Raw genomic sequence first — 22660 nt, 5'->3', positions numbered from 1 at the left:
AAACAGACTATTTACAAAATGAGGTAACCCTCTCCTCACTCCCCCTCCTGCTCTCTTACTTTTGCTCCCTTCTCCCTCACATTTTTCTCCCCCTCTCTCTCTCTCCCTCTCTCTCTCTCTCTCTCTCTTCTTCTCTTGTTGCAGACTTCAGCAAAGCCTCACTGTAATTAGGACCGCTAGCCGCTGAGTTGCAGATTCTTTTCTGTGGAGATGGGGAGTTTTCTCTCCCTCCTCTTTTTTTTTTCTCTCCTTTTCTTAAATTTTCATACAGCTGACCAAAAGAGCTGACTGTTGGGGGGGGGGGGGGGGGTGTTTCAGAAGTGTGTGAGCACATAAAACAGGCCACAGAGGGTGTTAAAGATAATAAATACAGTCGTAAGAAATGCTGAAGTGGTTCATCACACACACACATCCTCACACCTGCACCTTCAAAGACCTCCACCACCACCAGAGAGAAATGTAACTTCATTCTTTCTCTTTTTCACATCCTCCTCTTTTCTCTCTAAATGTCTTTCTCCTTTCCTCAAAGACTCCTCCCATCCTCCCCCCGTCTCTCCCCTTCCTCCTCTCCTCCTCGTGTTGTTTTGGTTTTGGGGAAATGAGAACCAGATGTTGCTTATTGTGCAGAAGTCAGCGATGGATAGAGTGTGTGAGAGAGAGAGAGGGGGGTGATTGGGTTTTTTTTTTTGGTTTTTTTTGAGGGGTGAAGGGAGTGTTGGGTGAGGTCAGTCTGTGAGGATACAGCATGGGGGATTAGCTGACATGTCTCTGTAGCTTCACCCGCAGACCAGAAGCAGGGAGGGGTTCAGGGGCTGCAGGAGGACGAGAAACAGTGCAGTCGGTTTGGGGGGGGGGGGGGGGGGGGGGGGGGGGGGTCTGATTCAGCATGTTGGACCCAAAGACCGCTTCCTGACCTGGGTGTTCCTGGAGTGTGGGGCACCCTGAGTAGCATGTATCACACTCATAAACGAGTGCAGGACTGTTCATTAAAAACTGACGCTGTGTTAGCTTTGTTTGTAGAAAGTTTGACAATAACACAAGTCACACTTCACTTGAGAGTATCAGAAAGTGTCAGAGCAAATGAGCTACATCTTCTTTGTGTTAGTTTGTTGAAATGGTTCTGATTCAGTCGGACTGCTTTCAAAACTCGGCTTATATCAACATCATAACTCTTATTAACATCTATTTGTCGTAACGATTTGAATATATTATCCAGCTGGAAGAGGAGGATTTATTTGGCATGATTTTGCATATTCATCTGTTCTGTCCAGAGTTTCCCAACAAGACACATCTTAAGGGTCTGAAGGTGATTAAGGAATCAGCTAGCAGCTTCTGTTCAACAGAACGCAAAGGAGGATACTGGTTTGTATTTGATCGAGCAAATAACACGAACATTTGAAGAAGCGTTTCATTGGATGCAAAAATTGCATGCACCCTCGAATGTAAAATGAGTCATCAACATTTTTTCCTGATGTCAGGAAATGACCCACCCCAAAAAAAATTGAGAATATCTTTTTCTAGGCGACATATCAGTTATATATGTGACAGTAGCTGCATGACATACACAGTTAGAAAAAAACACAAATGTCAACGTTAGAGCATCATCATGCAAGAATTGCTTTCTTTTTTTCCGAATTGGCATCCATTCAGTTTCCAAGTGCAATTCATTCTGTTGCCAACGGCTTAGGCCAACCCCAGATGTGTTTGTGTCTGTTTTCTCTCTCTCTCTCTCTCTGGTCACATTGATGTCATCTTAGGGCTCTTCCTTTCTGCTGTGATGTCCTAAATGAGAATAAAAAGCTAAGATGGGCATCAGGAGAGGTTTTTATTCAGGACCTTTGGACGGAAAATGGTCACAATGATTTTGAAGCTGGTATGTTGCCGTTATCATTCAAACTACAGGAAGAATTCACCTCTTTGGGCTCACACAATGAGATATATATAGAATATGTGAGAAGTGTAAGGTTCAAAAAGCTCTTAGATGGAGCCTCAACAAGTTGGCTGAGTCTTTAGTGATGACATTTATTTTATGAACCTGATACATGTTATTATTATTATTATTATTATTATTAAATCCAATCTTTAAAGTAGTAAGCAGCTATACAGTTTTTACCTCTGACATGTAATGGAGACGTACAAAGAATAATCAAATGGTAAGAGTTTGTCACCCTGCAGCTCGCCAGCCCGGCACTTGAGTAATTATTTTCCATCGCTGGAAGTTGGTCAAAGAGAATAAATGAGGAGAAAAAGGAAAAAAAAAAAAGAAAAAAAAAGTGCTGTTTGAGTTACAGTAGAAAATAAATGGTGCCATAATGTAGGTCACCCAAACAAAGTCCCAGGTTGAATTGCAAACAGCTGGCCAGGCCACTTCCTGCCTGGCTGAGCCTGATGGCTGTTCCTGCACCGCCCAGAAAGACTGTAACACTTCAGCATTCAAATGGATCACAGAGAGAGAGAGAAAGAAAAGAAAAGGTTTCATCTGTGTTCATGTCTGTGACCTTGAAGACAAAACACAGGGCAGACGCTCCAAAACACATGCCCAGATGTTTGCAAACAAAAGGCCAAAACTAAGTGGAAACTAGTTCTTGGACTTAGTCTGTTGATTTATTTTCTCTTCCACACACAGATTTTTTTCAGTATTACACATCTGACAAGACAAAAGCTTAAAAAAAGGGGTTTCTGCAGCATACTTTACAGGTCTCATAGTCTCCAAACAAGTTAATTCTTTAGAAGATTCCCAGAAAGAGATGTGCAATTTGGTCAGCGTGCAACATGAAGCCATCGTTTAATTGTTACACTGCAAGAAAACTAATTCAAATGTATTAGTGTGAACAAAAACCATTGTGTCCCAACGTAGGGTTCACGACCTCGAAAACATTCTTCTTCTTCTTCTTCTTCTTCTAGGAAATAATGTGTTGTGTGTCTGGAAAAGGAAAGCTGAGTTTCAGTAATTGTCTTGGCTGAGAATTATGATGAATGTGTGATTAAATTAAGTCTGCCTGTTTAGATTTATAATGTAAATAAAGTATTTTCTAAAAATCTAAAAAAATAAAATCTTCTTCTTCTTCTTCTGTGAATTGCTGGATTCATCTACTTATCTGTCTTCTAGCTTTAAGACATTGACCCACTTTCATTTTGAGCATGACTCAACCATGAAGCCAAAGCAACATGTTTTCATCTGATGGAATCAAAAGTTATACGATGTTGAACCTCTGCCACAAAGAGTGTTTAGGTGTGAAGCATTACAGAGTGCTTTTCTGGATTTCCAGTAACTTTCGATTTTATTAGCCCTTTAAAAAAATAAGTCAGATTAAATCTGCTTCTGAATTCTATTCAAATATAAGTCTAAGAATATTTATCTCCAGGAAACTTCAGAAGAAAAATGTTTGACATTTCCTGTTCCTAACTTTGAAGGAAGGCATTATTGGCTTTGTGTTAGTGGATAAAAGTGTGTGTTGTTTTGCTTTAAAAGAAATTTCTTTTGTCATCAAAAGTGACTGCACCGAGTGAGTAAAAGACAGAAGAACATTGCAGTGCATGAGAGAGATCCACAGAGACAAATGGAAACACCAGGTGACGCACACACACCAACACACACACACACACACACACACACACACACACACACACTAACACACACACAGGCCGAGAAAGAAAGAGCAAAAACAGACCAGAGATACTTGTGGTGAGGAGGAGGAGGAGTGGTTTCAGACTGAAGCCTCATAAAAGAAACAATTTTGCAGAGGGTGAGGAAATAAGAGAGAGAGAGAGAGAGAGAAGGGAGGGAGGGAGGGAGGAGGGGGGGGCTCGCTAAAGTTTTTTTTCCTTGGATAGAAATGTGCGGAGGGAAAAAAATCCCCAAGCCTATAAATTAATTTGTGTTTCAATGCCTTTCTCATTTCTTTCAGCTTTTCTCTTTTCCTTTTAGTTTAACTCGATGTTCCTTCACATGTTTTTCATAATGAACTTAATGGGATAAAGCTAGGGCCCCCTTTGAACACATGCACACACACATACAGTACACACACATGCACATACAGTACACACACATGCACATACAGTACACACACATGCACATACAGTACACACGCATGCAGAGTATACAGCCAGGCTTGGTCGTGCACTTCAAGAAATACCAGATGCTCAGCTGGAAAGCTTTTCTCTGCAAAAAAAAAAAAATGTGACCCCTTCCATCATTTTTTCCGCCTCGTTCATCGGCACATGACTGCTGGCTCCGTGTCCAAAACAACCAGCAGAGGTGGTGTAACTGAATCCAGACCGTCAGCTCCATCTGTGGCCCTCCTGGAGGAATAAAGAAAATGTGCCCTATCCTGGTGTGGAGGCTCAGGAGGTGAGGACATAAAACAGATGCTGTCACCTTGTCACAAATCCCTCCTGTCTGTGTTAACCTGTCGTTGCCTTTGTCATGACTCTATTTGATCTGAGGACTTTTTACTTTCATAGTTAGGACTCTTTTTTTTTTTTTGTCAAGATGACCGAACGGGAAAGTGGTGAAGATAATGAGCAATTTTGACTTATATCTACCTACAGACTTGACAAGGGAAAACCTTAGTTACAGCTATTTAATTATCTTTTTTGCACGGGCATTTAAAGTCCCTGTAAACCAAAAAAAAAAAAAAAAAAAAAAAAGTTTTTTTAGTTTTTTATACAAAAGAAGAATGTATTATTAACCACCAGGCCAAATTTCAGCAACGAAAAAAACGTATAAGCTTCAAAATCATGATAAATGTAGCTGTTCTTGGAGACATATTGCTGATTTTACTTTACAGGGACGTTAAAGGCTGAGGGTTTAAAAACCGAGGATTTGAAATAAGTAGAAAATGTTGCAGCTGATTTGAGTGATTCAACTAACTCTGAACATTTTAGTAAGAAATGTTAGTCAAATAGTTTCCAATGTATTTGTGTCATCTGAATACAACATCATTCTTTCATCACGCCCTGTTTAGCATGGAAAACGTGTTGCATTAGCATTACAACAAAGTGTGGTATGAAGATTACAACATACATTTAGTGGGCATGTAATAAGGACCGACATTAAAACAGCCACAAAGTCTATTTTTAAAAACGTGATCAGTGACATGTTTGCTTGACACCGTTATTGAAGTTATACTTTAGGGTGTTGATTCATACTGAAGGGTGTTTCTGATATTAAGGATTGTTTGACTCATGTTGTGAAAGGGCAGAGGCGCTGCTTGTCAACAGACAGGGCCGGCAAATGCTTGGGGCCCCAGGCCAGTAGGGGGCCCCCCCAGAGGGCTGACAAACTATAGCCTAAAACAGTAGAGAGGCACTTGAATAGCATTTTTTTTGCTATGGGCCCCAAACGACTCCAGAATCGGCGCTGTGAAGGGATTTCCGAGAAATGAATTTAGAGGAATTTCTTCTTCAGTGAACTTAAAAAAAACACAAACAATGGATTTGTGAAAACCACATTGTCTAAAAGAAAATAAACATGTCCATTTAAATTCTGGTTGAGCGGTTATGAAGGAACGGAAAATCAAAATGTATTTCTGTTTGTAGAAAATCGTTTAATTTCACTTGATCTAATGAAATACAAAAAGTGAAACAGGCAGGGGAAAAAATCTCATTCCATTTTATTGATATGATCATCATTATAAATATCATTACCATTATCATTGTTATTCATTAAATGACCTTCATCTTCAATTTAGACTTTTTTGTAGACAATAAAAATAAGTAAATAACTGAGCACCATCAGAGCTGAACTCACATCTTCTGATTGGATCGAAAATTCCTCACATACCGAGTGTGAGCTTGGATTCATCTCCATCATTGTCATGTTATGCCTCTGTCCAGCAGGACTCCAAATGACAACGTACAAACAAGAAAAACCCATTAGAGCTTTACCAGGAGAACAATAATAACCATAACCATACTTATAATAACAACAATTTTCCATTAAAAAAAACGATAATAATTAAAAAACAAATTGCACCATATTGTTGGAAACTGTACCGCTCACTGACACGTTTTGGACAAGCAGCTAACGTCAACAACAACAAATGAACTGGGATGCTTGTAACCGCCCTTTTTTTTGTGAGATTAAACATCAAGTTTTTTTTAAAGAAATGATTTTCCTGTCTGACTGCTTGCACTGAAAGAAGATTTTCCCACCTGTTGCGTGTATACATTGAAAAAGGAAACATCTGGATTTTGTACCATGGGGCACATCTTTAAGACTGCTTGACAACCTCACGTTATCTGCGACTTCTGTCGATGAAATCCTGGTTCAACAAATCCTGCCTGTGCGTCAAATCCAGCTAAGAATGAAGCAGAAAAAACTAGTCTCAAAGTTTCTACTGAAGTACCTGTTTAAGTACCTCTCACTTTGAGATATGAAACTGTTTTCTGACGTTGTATTGTATCCAAACTTAGGCAAAATTGCACTTACATGCCTGGATAAAAAAGTACAAAACTGGCAAAATATTGTAAAAAAAATCTGGAGCTATTTGATTGAAGAATAAGAAAATCTAAGCAGACATTCAATGCCTACCTGAGTACCATGTTCAGGTGACTCATTCAGGCAGCACTTAATAAAGTATGCAGTTTGATACCCAGTCCTACTTAGTGGTAGAGAAAAAAAAAACCTAACAATTACAGAAAATACTTTATGACAAAATATCAAAACTTTCCCACTTTTGCAATGGATTCAAGACTGAATGTGAACTTCAAAGTGCCCCCCCCCCCCAGCTGAAAACACAGAGTTTTGACAGCTTATGCATTTCAGAGATGATGAATCTCCGAGGAAAGCCCGCAAGTAAGACTCAGATTCCCAAACTTAAAAAAAAAAAAAAAAAAAAGAATCAGACAGCAGTTCAGCTGGAGTCGTCCAGTTATAGAAGAGGAAGGAAGGAGGGATGTTGTTTTGTAAGAGGGGGAGAGAGGTGATGAGTCTTTTTGTATATTTCCCTTCTCTAAGTGAGATTTCGGGGTATGTTGTTAATCTCTGGACACACAACAGTACATGTAAATAGTTAACATACAAATACACATTTTCCTGATTTCAGTTCCCAGGGCCTTTTTTTTTTCCCGCTCTTTTGTGGCAAACCACCTCAAACTTCATAAAATTCCCGCTCCCATCCCTCTTTTCTTCTGTCCTTTCTCCCGTTTCTCTCCCTCCTTTTTTCTTCCATTCTTTCCCTCTTTGCAGTTTCCATCCTCAACCCGGCCTTCGTTCTCTCCCCTCGCTTTCTGTCCTTCTCGCGGGCAGTCTGTCCGTCAAATCGACCCCGTCCCCCCCGTCCCCTAGTCTAAACCTTGTCCAGGAGGGATCTCTGGCAGTAGAGGAGGCGTCGAGGCGTGCCGTACTTCCTGAAGAACAAAAGCGCTCCCAGAGTGATCACGACCAGCACCAGCAGGAGGAGAGGGATGACCACGGCCACCGGCCCCGCCCCGCTCTGCGACTCGTCCACCTCGATGATGATCACCTCCTCTTCCCGGCCCTTCTTGGGCTCCTCGCTCTCGCAGCCCATCCAGTCTCTGAGCACAGATTTGGGGTAACCAGACTCCACCTTCATGTACTGGTTATTAAACTTCCAGTATTTGTTGGCTTTGTAGAAATACGTGTAAGCTGAGGAAACACAAAGGAAAAAAAAGGAGATTAAAAACTTTTCAGTCGGTTTTTCAGGTTTTTGGGAGGCTTGAAAACCTCAAAAAATGAGAACAACAGGACTTAAAAATGATTAATTTTTGATTATAACGCAGAGAAATGTTCAAAAAACCAAGTAGCTGGTAGGCCGAGCCATGAAGCCACAGAAAAATGGTTATGAATTTCTTGGTAAAAGTGCAGTTATGCAAAACTCAAGGTTGCTTGTTAACAGTTAAATAATGCCAAATGTTATTCATTTATTGGTTGGCAACAAGTGGCTCTCAATATGGCTACTTTTGGTTGACTGACAGTCCAATATTCAGGAGTTACTTTCACACAAGTCAATGAAAAGCAGCATCATCTCGGTGGATAATGGACCTTTTGGCTCCAACCAACCCAAACCCCTAAATATTAAACTACAACATCCACATGATCGGTTCCGCAAAGAGAAGAAAAACTCACATCCATCTTCACTCATGATGGCAGCTTTAATGTTATCCGGGGCTCCGCTCCACATGCTGATGGGCTTTGGGTAGCCGTTGTCCACGGTGCGAGTCTGCTCATTGAAACGGTAATACCTGCCAAGACACAGAAGCATTCAAAGATCTGCTTAGCGGAAGAAAAAAAGGCTTTGGGTGAATCATTGTTGACAACAGTCACAGCAAGGTTGATGACTTAAGGGTTGTTTCTGGGAAAGTGGAAGTTGAAGAAATAACTTAAGTGAAGACAGTCGGTACTGCCACAAAGTTTTAAAAGTGATATTCTGTAAAAACGGGAGGTGAAAAATGTGATGCTTCCGTCAGAACAATTTCAAAAACAACACAGAGAAGTTCAAGTTTTAACAAGTTACTTCAACCGTAAAAAGAAAAAGAAGAAGAAGAAGTATGAACAGGATGTGTTTTGGCTTTAAGGAAAGAGATTTGATCAATGGATGAATGCTTCAGGTATGTTAACACACAAAGTTATTTCTCCTTTCAATGAGGACCAAACCACAAAGATAACAAGTTTTAACCTGCTGAGCTCCACAGCATGACAGCATCAGATTGTGAGGACTCACTTTGCGCCTCTGAAGAAGTACGTCTGTCCCGTTGGTGTGTAGAAGAGAGCAGCGTCGACCTTGTCTTTAGGCAGACCCGTCCCGAGGTCTTTCAGGCTCTTGGGGGAGTCTTTGTCCATGGTGGACTCGCTGAAAACCCAGTACTTGTCACCTGGGGAGAACAAAAAACACAGAGGATGAAAAAGAAATGAGATTACAAAGAGATCAAAGGGGTTCATAATAGGAGCTGTCATAATGGTTAACACATGAAGGCCGTCACTGCAGCAGCTGTCAGCGTTCAAAATCTGGTTTCAATCTGATCTCACACAGGAGGGGGGGAGGGAGGGGAGGGGGGGGGGGGTTACCTTTGAAGAAGATAAATTTCCCATCATCCCTCTCGTATGCTGCGTTGATATTAGAAGGCAGGCCCTTCCAGAAGTGACTGATGGTCATGGGGTAACCTGCCAGCACCTTGTTGTTTCGCACACGCCAGAACCACTTGTCCTGTAAACACACACACACACACACACACACACACACACACACACACACACACACACACACACACACAGGTCAGTCAGGAATACACAAGACAACTTCTTATACTTCAATTAAAAGAAATGCAGAGAAATCTTCATCCAAATGGGTCAGGGTTGATTTTGTCAAATGAACTGATTTTTTTTGCAAATTTAATATTTTTGCATTTTGTTGTGTAAAGGTCAAGATTTGAAACTTAAAACTTCATGGATTTATGGAGAAAAAAAAGCACAGATTATTTAAATATGTGAATTATCTTTACTTGTAGCCCTGGTGATAATTACACATGGGGAAAAATGAAAATACAATACATTTAAAAAATAAATTGGCGAGTCCAGGTTCACAATTTAAAGCAACTTTAGGCCAATGAATTGAAGCACTTTGAGTTGTTTCAGTGGCTTTTAATTTGAACAATAACTTTTATTTGAACGTGCACTTTGTTAAAAAAAAAAAGGTGAAGTAGGCAGGTTCACTTTTAAGAGCCAGACAAGACAAACAAAACGTTGTTATAGTGTCTCATGAGGCCGTCTTCACCTTCACAGCAGGTGAAGTACAGGTGTAAATAACACGACTGCATCACATCCAGCTGTTTCAGATTTGAGTTCCTTGTATTGTACATGCTGGCCCCCTATTACATCTTACTCCACACTCGATAAGATCAAAGCCATGGTTAATGTTTGTTTGAGTGACTTCTGTCAGAATCTGTTCTGTACCAGAACGGTGAATGATTTCCTTTCTGAGATCATTTCAGTGTTTTCTGAACCTGGGTCTGTCATACCTTAAATACAAACTTTTCCCCTCTGAGGGTAGCGATGGTGTCAAAGTGTCCCTCACAGATGTCCGGACCGACTCCTGGGTAGGAGGACTTAGTGGGTCGAGGTGGAGGAGGAGGAGGAGGGGGAGCCCCTGACTTGGTTCCTGTTGTTGGGAAGAGGGTGTGAGAGAGAGAGAGAGAGGGAGAGATTTGGATGACAGGCTGACATAGCTTCTCATACAGAACACAATGATGAGTGCCTAATCTGTCACCAGTTATAAATCTGAAGGCAGATTGATAGACGAGAGTCCAGAGGCTTTGAGGTCGAGGCTTCAGCATGTCTATAAATTACATAACACAAACTGACAAGAGCTCAAGTCTTTTCCTACAGAACAAAAGAAAACTGGATTTATTTCTGTACAGAAAGCCAACTTTCTTTGAGACAAGAGTGTTCACATGGAACTTCCTCATCCAGCCACATGCCAAGACATTTATACTCTGTCACTCTCGCTTTCTGAGCCACATATAGTAGATATGTGTTCACACTCTTACAATCAATATTTCTGGCTCTGGAGAATAGCATGAATTGAGTTTGAGCTGCATTAAGTAGCAGTTTATGGTTACAAAGAGATTCATTTACATGAATGATAGTGGAGCTATATCCTTGAAGTTGGAGTCTTTTTAACATAAAATCCTGATTCATCCGAACAAACCACTTGGCACAAAATGTATTTTTTTTTGTAAAGGCATGTCGCCCTTTTTTTAAACGATCTGGTGTCAGCAGTGGTGTTCCAGCTAGTTTGAAAATTCGGCTGACGCAGCACCAACATTTTGCCAATGGAAAAACAAAAGAATGTTTCTGAGGGGTGCCAGTCATTACGGTAGACTTTGTCAAACACTACAGTGTACTGCGAGTTTATTTATATCTCAGGATGTAAATCTTCAACCTACTAACGTCCCTCGAGAAGAACAGAGGGTGATAAAAGGAGGAGCATTGCTGCAAATATATCCGATAAATCTTCCACTTCTCAAACCCACCATAAATCGCCTGGATGCCTCTGCGGTCGTCGTCTGGCAGCTGGAAATTCTCAGTTTCAAACCACTGGTAGAAAGGGGCCATGATGGCGGCGGGGTCGTTCGAGTGCTCCAGACCCAGAGCGTGACCCAGCTCATGGACGGCCACCAGGAAAACATCGTTCCCTTTGAGGAGGAAACAAAAAGGTCAGTTTATTTCAGTTTTGTTTCTAGATTTTAGTTAGCTCTTCTCTCTCTCTCTCTCTCTTACCACTCTGGTCGTTTCCGGTGGTCCAGGGCTCAGCCAGGTCAAAGTGCGTGTCTCCCCCGATGCCGATTCCAGGGAAATAGGCGTGAGCCAGGAAGCCGCCCTCGCCATCGAACGGCGTACTGTCACCATGGAAACCTTCCGAAAAGGAGAGCATGATGTCCGCAAACTTGTCGACCTTGTCTCTGATGTGGCTGTAGGGGATCTCTCTGAAGGTGAGCGGGATCGCGCTCTCCCACACCTTGAACGCTCTCCGGATGGCCTCGTTCGTGGCTCGTTCGCCAATCTTTGGGGTGTAGTTCTGTATGCTGTTAGAGAAAAAAAAAAACACAGAGAGATGAAGTCAAAAATACACTCAAGAGAGGTTAGAAACTTTAATAAATAAAGTCAATAAATCAAAAAGAAAAATCTCAGTTCAAGACAAAACAATATTTTAGAGAAAAATTCAGATTTTGATTGTTATCTAAAAGAATATTGGATTTCATTAGGACTACAACAACCAATCAGGAAGGTTCAATTTTTTCTTTTTTTTTACTCCGGCTGAAACGCTTTAAATAAGTGTTCCTGGAAAATTCAAAATATGAATATTCTTGGTTTTCTAAGTCTTCTTCTGACATAGAGGAATGATTCCCTTTGACTTTTAACTCTTTGTCAAACATAATAATCAAAACTAATTCTTCAACTTGGAGTCTAGGGACTTGGAGTCTAGGGACTTGTAATCAGCCTTTAAAATGTTTTTTTTTTTGGTAATATTGAATAGCTTACATGATCTGATAAATCAGTAAAACTATTTAAAGATAAAGTTAGAATAAAAACAAAATTGCTTGCACCTTTAAACTACATACAAATGTTAAATCTACGAGATGTGTACCTGAAGGTCACCTCTGACTTTTCCCACTTCAGACCCTGCACGGCGTATCTCTTCCTCCTCAGGTTGCTTTTCAGTTCCGGACCAAACTTGTCCTGGACACCACATCGCGGCCGACTCATCGCCCTGGCGACGACAAAACAAAAACGTATCAGCAATGTCAAATATTCAGACTCCTCCCGCGGACACATGTTTTTAATGACCTTGCTGGTTACAGAAATGTTGGTGCTGTTTATCACGACTCACTGTAACGTGTTGGTGTCTATGGAGCCGGTGACAGTCAGACCGTAAAACCTCTGCATGGCTGATATCGCTGTCTCGATGGACTTTGGAGAGCGGATGGCCTGGGCTCTGACATCACCTGGAGGCAGGTAGCCATACTGCTGCAGCCACGCCTACAAGGGACGGACAATGAGAATAATGTTGTATGTGGTTAGATACTGATGGAAACTTTGATTTGTTGGAGCGCTAACGAACTAAAAACACAATCCAAGAAAAGAAAGATGTTTAAAGTCCGAATTCGAACAGGTGGGATAGCAAGATGAGATAAATACAACTTTTAAAGGTTTGGCCGATGTGCGCTCGAGGTTTTATACTTGGCTTCAGGGGGAACACTTCTGTAAGACCTTTGTCATCCCAGAAGAACTTCCTAGACCATGCATCTGACTATGCATGCATGATAACAAAATGATCCAGGATATCTGAAATCTGAGACCCCGTCTTTAAAAAAAAACAAAAAAACAACCCATTTTCTTATACATAGGGGAATAAGAGACATATATACAGGAAAAGACATAACTGTGGCCGAAAGATTGAACCAGCTAAATCAAAATCCACACACATCTAAACCCTGGAAACTGAATCTACTGTGGCTGCTTGGTTGAGTATACAGTGATTTTCTTTTTTAAAGATGTATTATGGGGCTTTTATTGTAGATATATGACAGTGGATAGAGTTGGACATCTGGGAGAGAGAGAGAGGAATGACATGCGGGAAAGGAGCCACAGGTCGGACTCGAACCCGGGACGCCCGCTTGGAGGACTATAGCCTGCACAAACCACTACGCTACAGAGTGCCATATACAGTGATTTTTAAGAAGGCCGTTCATTTCCATAAAATGCAATATGCGTAGGCTACATAAAAGCAAACACATGAATATGTTGAAATAATTTAAAGAATGTATAGGACATGCTAAAAACAAAACTATGGTTACTATATTAGAAGTGTTTCCTACTAAGCAGTTATCAGGGGATTTGCAGGAATGTCTAACATCTCCTGTGTGAGTCGGCTCTTTAGTCAGACATGCTGGAAAACACACACACACACACCACCCGAGGACATCTTACAAAATGTCGTCGTCAACAAAAAAAAAAAGAAGGGATTGGCCACCTGTGTGAACCTGCGGTTGTTTTTCCAACTTTCTGTCAACCTTGAGAGCTTGTTTGGACCTGTGTCTCTGCGCTCACATGTATCACACAGATTGGAGATTAAACAGGGACACAAAGGGCGTGTGGGGTTTTTTGTGTGTGTTAACCTACACACACTCCTTTCTACAAAAGCCAGCAAACGTTGAAGAAATCCAGCATGTTTCATTTATTCTATTTTCCCCATGAGACTGTGACATTATAAAGTTTATGAACTCTTAAAAACCAAACACCGAATCCTCGCATGCCCCCGTGATTTTTTGCTAAATTTGTTTTTTTCGGGAGACTTTGTTGTGGGGTCATAAGGAGGGATGAGAGAGAGGAACTGAGAGCCAAATAAAACACAATCTAAAAACACTGATGTCATTTCAACCACGATGACCCAGAAATCTGTCTAGACTATCGCAGCCAAAGACAACTGGCGGTCAAGACGTTGGAAAAAAAAAAAGTCCCACTTTCAGCAACATTTGGGTGCCTCAAAGCTTGACTTGAAGAACTAGCTGCTACTGTCTTTGTCTGTCCACCTCCACCTCTTTCTGTCAGCCAAAACCACCACTATTTATCTTAAAAAGCTAGCATATTTATTTCCACTGCCTGCTGCTGGTGGTCTCTTAAAGGAATAGTTATGTTGTAGAAATACTCTTTTATTCCTATTTCTGCTGAGAATGTGACGAGGACATGGACATGATATCTGCCTGTTACATAAGCTGTATGAAAAGCTAGTACACGGTTAGCTTAACATAAAGCCTGTAAACAAAGAGAAACAGTTAGCAAGCATTAGCTAGCTGCCATCAGAGAACAAAAGAGGCTAATGTAAATGCTAACAGAAACAACAAGACTAGAGTCAAAGCAGAGAATTGACTTATTAAAATCCAATAAACAACATCATCTTTGTCATGTTTGCTAACATTAGCACAGGCAAAAGCTAGCTACTTTTACAACCAGAGCAAATACAAAAGATACTTCTAAACCCCGAAAATTCAGTAATTTCTTCTCACAAACATTACACAGTCTTGCTTGTAATAAAACAGTTTATCATGCTATGACTTTGCCCCAAAAACAAACTGTGTAAAAATGACACACTGCAGATTAATGGGGGAGTTTCAAAGTCATAAAATGCTGATATATTGCAGCATTTTTCCAATTGTTTTGTTTGAAGCCTGAAAAGGGTTTGTGGTTATTTTAAATTAAGTTTAAGAAATGTATTTGTCTGTGAAAGCCCCACTGGGGATTTTTTGAAAATTCTTATGTTTAAAAAAACCTCGCTAACAGGTTGCTAAATTAGAGGGAAAATAGACTTCACTTTTTACCTGTGGTGATTGTGTTTATGCTTCAAGGGTGACTTCTGTGAGGGTTATCTTGCTCATTAACAGAAAAGTATCTAAAAACTGTTTCATTTTTACTGCTTATTTTTGGCTTGAATTCTAAATATGACGGTAAAGTCGCATTAGATTTGTTGTTGTCAAAGAACCAAAGCAAAGCATTTAGAAGTGTACCACTGGACAAAAAGGCTTTATGCTTTCCTCCATTTGGCTAACTGGGTAGCGCACACATAAAAAGGCTATATTAAAGTTGTCACTATGTTCTCATCTCCCTGTCTTCTTGTAGAGACCTTAATCCAACTTGCAGTGTGTTTTTCCACTTCACTGCACAGAGAGTTAGTGCACATCTTCACCACAGAAGTCCTTCGTTAGCAGCTTCATAAACCCCAGATATCTCTCTTATTCCATCATTAGTGCTGTTTTTTTTTTTTTTTTTAGTGCTCTTTAAGTCTTCCTCCAACAAGTGAAAGGAGTAGCATCGGGGGGGGGATGGAAATGTAGAAACAGCATGAGCAGGACTACCTGGCCTTGCACACACAGCTACTGTTAGTCATGAGGTGGGCAGAGGGGGCCAGAGAACAAGGTTCACTTATGACGACCTGCAGAGAGTCAACTTATCCCCCCTTCTCCCTCCATCTCTAGTCTGCATACCCCCCCCCCCACCCCAACCATTTCTCCTACATTTCTCTAGATTATTTAAGCATCTAGTTAATCTAATTTATCCCCTGACTCTCCCTAAGTCAATCAGCCCCAAACACCAACCAAATTTACTTTCTCTGCCTCCGCGTTGACTGCTGCTAGTGTGTCCTGCGGCTCCAGTGTGGTGACGCGCCTGCTTCTATAAAAACACTCCCCTGAAAAGTCTCCCCCACACCGTGAAGACCTCCACTTCTCTGCCTCCACTCCGCACACCACCTCCCCCGGGTTGGGACGCCAGGTATCCCAGCATGCACCTCTCCTCCCTGGAACTCCCATCAAAGCTTCTCTTTATTGAGACTCGCACATGGCTGGTATTGTTGGCCTCGGTGAAGCCAGGTAGCTAACTACACGGCCATGTGTGGTCACAGAGCTGGCTGCTGATTTGGTAAACACAGCCCTCGGACTGTGTAGTGTGTTTGTGTGTGTGTGTGTGTGTGTGTGTGTGTGTGTGTGTGTGTGTGTGTGTGTGTGTGTGTGTGTGTGCGCAGTGACGTGAGGTCTGAAAACATAATGAACAGACACTAAAATACAACCAGAATGATCAAAGATGGTGAAGGAGGAGGACGTCTCAGAGAAGCTGTTTGCTTTGATGACCCTTTTATGACCTTATTTACCTATTTTATGGCGAGAGGAAAATGAATTAATTTGACATATTTTCCTCATAAATTAATAATTAAAAAAAAGCACAAGTCTTCAATCTGGCATAAGCGGGATGCTCCTTTCCCTTGTGTTACATTCTAGTGAAGTCAATATCTGTTTAATATGTCAACAAAATGTGGTCTTTTTGGCTTTGGCAAAACTTGAACGGCCATTTTTTCAACATGTAATGACAATTCATTTTTTTAAAACATCAAGAAAACAATTTAAACAATCATAAACATTTTAAAATCAGCATCTACAACTCTCAATTCCATTAATAGATTTTGTTACTAAATTCAGTAGTTTTACAGAAAACTTCAGTTGTTCCGCCAAAAAAATTCAACACTAGGTATATATTGTGTTTTTCATACTTTTTATGGATCAAACTAATCTATTCTCGTACAGTACATAATTGATCCTCAAACTGATAAAAGACGCTCTAGATAAATAGAAGTAGATTCACTGTCTCAAATATTCTTCACGGCATTGCTCTCAGTTTGCAATATTTCACTTTAAAGTTCCGAACAGCAACATTTAAACGAATCATCAAATCGTTCAAAATGTGCGTCACCAGGGCTGAATTCCCTTTAAAGAACTGTGAACTGCTCGGACCAAAGTAGTAGCAATGAACAGTAAACAAGTAATGCCTCAGAGCACCTGAGAAGTTTCACAATTTATAGGTCACAAGACAAATTCTACTGAATATTGAATATAGAAGTATTAGACAATCATACTGGGAAAGCATATACGCAATATCCTGAGGAAATGTGGTTGCAACACGTTGTCACGTATTCTTGCTCATACATCTTATGATTCTAACTTGTAATGTCTTTACCGGATGCACAATATAAAAAAAAGAGAACCACAAGTTCCAGGAATAGTCCTAAACAAAAGCCTCTGTGGGTTTATGGGTGTTGTTGTACAAACAGAAAAGAATGACAACATTTCTATAGGAAGTGAAACCGTCAGTCTCTTTTGAACACATCTGTCATGTGGGTGTTTGTCTGAATTCTTGCACTAAGCCGAGACAAACTTGGGACTAAGTGCGGGTAAGGATATTTACACACAGAGGTTTAAGTTGACTGTGCTTATTACACCATGTATTGTGCATTTATGTGACTGTTTAACAATGCAAAAAGGCTGCAGCTTTATGTATAGACACGCTGCCAAGTGTCAAAACACTATTTGTTTCAAGCTGCTTCTTGGAAAAAACTTTCTAGCGAGTGGTTTTCTCCTGCAGACAAATAAATTGGATAGCCAAATCCAAGCAGGAGAAATGGAAAGAATGGACAGAGGAAAAGGGGTAAATGATCCGCAGTGCAGAGTTACAGAGGAGAGGTAAAGACATTAAGAAGAAGAGCGGTAGAAGAAAAAAAAAGAGGAGAGAGGTTAGAAGTATGGCTGAATTTCAATCTGAGGGGACTGAGTCAGTTGTTCCTCTCGCTCGGTGCCAACGGAAAAAAACTGGGAATCGGGCTCATGAGTGGCTGAATCTCACGTTGCCTTCATTTCTTGGCGTCTCTGACCCAGTTAGCTTCCAGTCAAACCAGCGCTGGGCAATATTTTTAGCTGCACTAACATTTCTACAAGGTCAAACAGGTCAAATAAAAATACATGGATGTTTTTTTATTCTGATTTGGTGGAACATTTATTTTGTAAGTGATGCAAACCAAACCAAGAGCACGACATTGGAATACGGAGGGTAAGTTATGGACGTGGGGGAGTGATTTTTGGAACATAACGGACACTTTTTGTTGGCCAAAAGTCCAGTAAAAGGCAACACTTGGTGGAAATTAACGACGTGTGCAATTTCATTAACCTGAGAAAATTCTTAGTATCTCTATTAAATCTGACTTTATAGTTCGACTCCTCGACCGCACAGAGACACATGAATTACTTATTACTGCTCTGCATTCACTTTATTTAATGCAATACTTTGCAAAGAAAACACTTAAGGAGCATTAAAAATAAAACTAACTGTTCAAGAATAAACTTCCTTAGAGTACGATATCAGCTTCATCGAGATAATTTAATTTTGGTGTTAGTATTGCTCTGGAAGCTCTTAATGCAGGAGAGTTATTGTGTTGAGAATTAGTTATTTTGATTTCAGTATCGTCTATCCCGATTGTGTAAGTCCACCATGCATACAGTAACAGCTTAAACTTTTAAACCTGAAGTCATTTAGCTGACTTTGTTGAATATTCTTCCTCGTCTCAGTTTAGAGTTTGAGGATAGGATTTATCGTCTGTGGAGGTTCTCAGTCATCCAGGTCATGGTCTTATCTTCAACCAGTCCAGTTGCCTTTGGATCAAGTTTCAGATATGGATTTATTGTCCAGACTTCAAATCTCTTCAAAACAACTTGATTATTTGTCATGTGGCCTATAAAAAGATGATTCATGACCATTTTAGACTGTTGTCATAGCCAGGGTTTCAAGCCATTTAAGACATGATGGAGAACTACTCTACTTAAGACAAAAGCAATACTGCTATGGCAAAAATACTTAGAATAAATAAATAATTTTAAAAAAACGACATAAAAGGAGAACAGTATTAAAAGCCCTAGAATTAGTATAAGTGCTGTACCATACACTAAAGCAATCCTGAGACAAAATGGATTTTTCGTATATCGAATTACAAGATCTTAAAGATGCATTTATATTGTAGTTGGAGCGACAGCAATCGCTCCATCTTGGGTCATGTGATAGAAACTGAGCTGTCCACATGACCACTTAGCAAACTCCATCAGCAGAAGGAGACAATGAGAGGCAAAAATAAGATCCAGGAAAAACTTCAAATCAGGCTTTAGGTCAACTACTTCAAAATGTTTTTCATTGAAGGAAGCAATCGTGTAAATGTGTTCCAAGGGTTTTATACTGCTTTAGTTACATTATGGCGACGCTTCAATTCTTAAAGGAACAGTACATTTTTACGTTTTTTTTGTGTGTGAAATCGCTAAAGAAATTCAGTAATTCCCTCTGATATGAAGTGGGAAACAAGTTTATTCCACCACTGTCTGGGATCTGTTGAAAGATCTGTTCAGGTATCTTCCTCTAACAGAAGGTCAGAAAACTAGAAGATCAAGCAACATCTGGCCTTGGAGTTGAGTTTAATCAACCACCTGAGACCAAAAGTCTTAAATGCATCCATTAAAAAAACAGTCACGCTGAAAACTTGTTCTCTTTCATGTCCTTCATACGAACATGGACGACTATATTTTGAGTGTCAGGCAAAGATAAGCCTCCCTTTCTCCCCTTGAAGTCCATCGGTTTCTCATTAAGGTCGATCCAGCTGATTATTTTGACATTTCTAAAGTGACTACCGCAGCCTGCAATGAGCAGCACGCCGCAGTGATTCTTTCTTTTGATGCTTCATTCACAGTCACTCAAGTCGAGATAAAAAAAAAAGAGAGAGAGAGAATCGAAGCCATATGTGTTTTAACCAGACCTGCATGGGATCAGCAGACATGTGTCTCCAGATGGCAACAGGAAATCTCAAACCAGATATGGAGAGATCCTGTTTTAGGCCCTGTTGTTTTCTTTGCTGCCCACTTCCTTTGCTCACAAGGTCCGACTAAGCTTTTTATTTAAGTGAAGAAAGGTTAGACAAGGCAAAAAAAGAAAGAAAGAAAGGAGGGATGACTGGAAACAGATGCCGGAGGCCGCAAAGGTAGCTTCTTTTCGGAGAGTGAGTCTTTTTTTTTTGGTGGATTAAGTGGGATGAGTTTGTCAAGAAAGAAGTCAAGGAGGGATTTTCAGATGTTGAGCAATGCCGATGAACAACAAGAAATCCTCTTCTCCTTACACAAACCCCTTAGAGGAGTTTCATCCACTTTAATTAAACATTTAAGTCACTCAGATGTTGTTCTGTCTTTGCATTCTCCAAACATGTCTGTCTTTTGATCACAGGGTGCACAAACATTTCCCTGGTGATGTAATCCTGAACCCGTAATTAACTCTTATCCTCTTTCAGCATCAGGATTGAATTATGTGTCTGAAAGCATTGTATCGTCGGCGTAGAGTGGATTATTTTTTTTTTGAACTTTGCACAGGAGCAGGCGGGGCATGCACTCGATGTTGGTTATTGTATTAGAGGTATTATCCTACAGCTAAACTCCTGCAAACAGTTTAGCTCGCAGACATTCATCACTGCCCCGGTGAGTCCGCCGCAGGAGGGCCTCTTGTAAACTGTCTGTGAGTTATCCACCACGTCTGGCTTGACTCACGCGCCAGTCGCTTGTGGTCAGTGACTAAGGTCCTCCTTCTTGCATCCTGTCCACACAAACTGCAGCATTCATGATACTTGTGTAACTTATGCTGCTTTTACGTTCATGGACTTTTTTTTTTTTTCACGTCGTGAATCAATTTCCTGAGACAGCTGGAGCATCCTGGTTATTACAGAGGAACTGCAACTCCTGAAAGCGTCACTGGACGTGACTAAACGCTGATGCAGTGCTGTAAATACTCACATTAAACACGCTCTGGGGCGACCTATAGAGCGCAAAGAGGCTCCCAGGGGTGCTCACGCCCAGTCATTTACAATGATGCACAATACCTGATGATACAATATGTTGTTCAGGCAAAGGTTAGACTGCATTGTAGCCCGAGGGCTCATGTCTGGCTAGTATTGAATGCAGCTTAAAGGCCTGTGCAGTCTACACACACAAGCAGATGAAAACCATTAACCCCCTCCCCCGTACCACCACCACCCTTATTTTTTTTTTAACCCAGAACAAAGCATCTCAGCTGAGGTTTCTGCCTCCTCCTTCCCCAAAGCCACAAGACTTCAGACTCATGACATTTTTTTTTCTCTCATCTCTTGTTACAGTTTCGACCCTTTTAAGCAGCTTTTAGGGCGGAAAGGTCAGGCCTGTTTGGAGGAGTGAGAATAAACATGAAGGGAACATAAACAGTCCACCCTTTTTCCTGGTTCCGTTGCAAGATTAGAGAAAACCTGGTAAACATTAAATAGACACTACAGACACCAGAAGAGCTGCACTAAATGGAGAGTTACTGAAAGATTGGGCTACAAATGCACTGTAATAGATGGTTTTAAGTTTAGTTTTGGCTATGGAACACTAAAAAAAATACACATCCTGGAGGGATATTAAGGAAAATAGATTAAGGGAAACTACAAAAATAAGTCAGAAAAATGCAAAATGCAAATCATACATCTTTACAGTTTGCTTAACCAGCTTTTAGAAACAGGTTAACATTCATTTGCATTGTTTTGAAGTGTCTGGATTGTGTTTTTCCAACTTACCTCTGCTTTTAGTACATCTGCAGAGACTGAGGTAAAACCAATGCAGCAGAGACCACAGGCCAGGGTGAGGAGCTGGAGCAGCATTCTTCTTTCCGCAAACTACCTCTCCCCCCCGAAGAAAAAAAACAAAATACTGTTTCTACACCGGTCCCGTCGTCCTGACAGCAAAACGACGAATATTAAAAAGAAAAAAGAAAACCCCCCAAAAAAAAGTTCGGTATAGGCTACTTCACTGAAAATCGTGGAAGAAACTTCTTTTCTCGGAACCGCGTGGACTCTTTGAACTCACCGGGCAGCAAAGCGAGCTTTTCAAAGTAAGAGCTGAGACGAAAGCGCCGAACAAAACGTTAAACTCATGGAGCAGCTGTGACAAATGCTCAGCTAGGTATCGCTATAGCTTCATAGTTTGGCCTCTTTTCCTCTGCTTGGGTTTGTATGTAGCGTTTGTGGACGTGGTCAGAGGAGAGAGGGAAGAAGAGAGAGAGAGAGAGAGAGGGGGAGAGAGAGAGATTTTCCTCTGGGTCCTCCTCCAGATGTGCAGACGTCATTTTTTTTTTCATGTCTGCTGGGAAACAGCTGAGCAGATTTATTTCCTTACATGCCGATTCATTATAAATAATGATAGCCTTGGTGGTGAATACAAGTCTACAAATAATATTTTAGAAGTAGGCGTAAACCCCTACTATTAGCCTATAATTTAACATTTGTAAAAGTGTCTTTACTGATATCAACGTCACATTTTAATGTTGTGTCCGCTGTATGCCTTACCATATCGATGAGAGTGCCATATAATATTTTTTGATAATATTTTGTATCTTTAACAAGAATCTTTAAAGTTTACGCTGACTAAATATCGAGATTCTTAAAACTAATTTATTCAGTCTGGCTTTTATATAGTGTTTTAATATCAATTCATTGTCTTTTTTTTATCCTACGACAATTTGAAATATTTTCCTCTTATGCATTTATTTTAATATCTTGTTGCTTTTATGTGTCGTATTTTATTTTATTTTATTTTATTTTTATACATATTTTTTTTAATTCTTATTGGTGTGCATTAGTCTCTCGATGATTTTATAAACTACTTTTTGTCAACAACTTTTCTGCACTCTTTGAACTGCAATTTAATTTGTCTGAAAGGTGCTATATAAATAAAAAGTTTGATTGATAAATGTATCCAAGAACTGCAGTGTAGTCTACCAAAAGGC

General features: G+C 40.4%; 1 protein-coding gene across 1 annotated transcript; it reads right to left on the bottom strand.

The window, feature by feature from the left end:
- Window positions 1-5598: 5598 nt before the first annotated feature.
- On the bottom strand, window positions 5599-21922 carry mmp14a (matrix metallopeptidase 14a (membrane-inserted)). Its single transcript, XM_061030857.1, has 10 exons — window positions 21453-21922; window positions 12354-12502; window positions 12111-12233; window positions 11243-11547; window positions 10996-11157; window positions 9982-10121; window positions 9032-9170; window positions 8688-8838; window positions 8093-8208; window positions 5599-7612 (listed from the first exon to the last, which is right to left on the bottom strand). Exons 1-10 carry the CDS (start codon window positions 21534-21536, stop codon window positions 7293-7295), a joined length of 1689 nt encoding a protein of 562 aa, XP_060886840.1. The 5' UTR covers window positions 21537-21922; the 3' UTR covers window positions 5599-7292.
- Between the last annotated feature and the right edge of the window lie 738 nt (window positions 21923-22660).

This window comes from Labrus mixtus, chromosome 23 (genome assembly GCF_963584025.1).
Source record: "Labrus mixtus chromosome 23, fLabMix1.1, whole genome shotgun sequence".
NCBI lineage: Eukaryota > Metazoa > Chordata > Actinopteri > Labriformes > Labridae > Labrus > Labrus mixtus.
The sequence above is the reverse complement of the archived record's forward strand: the minus strand, read 5'-3'. Positions and strand labels throughout refer to the sequence as shown.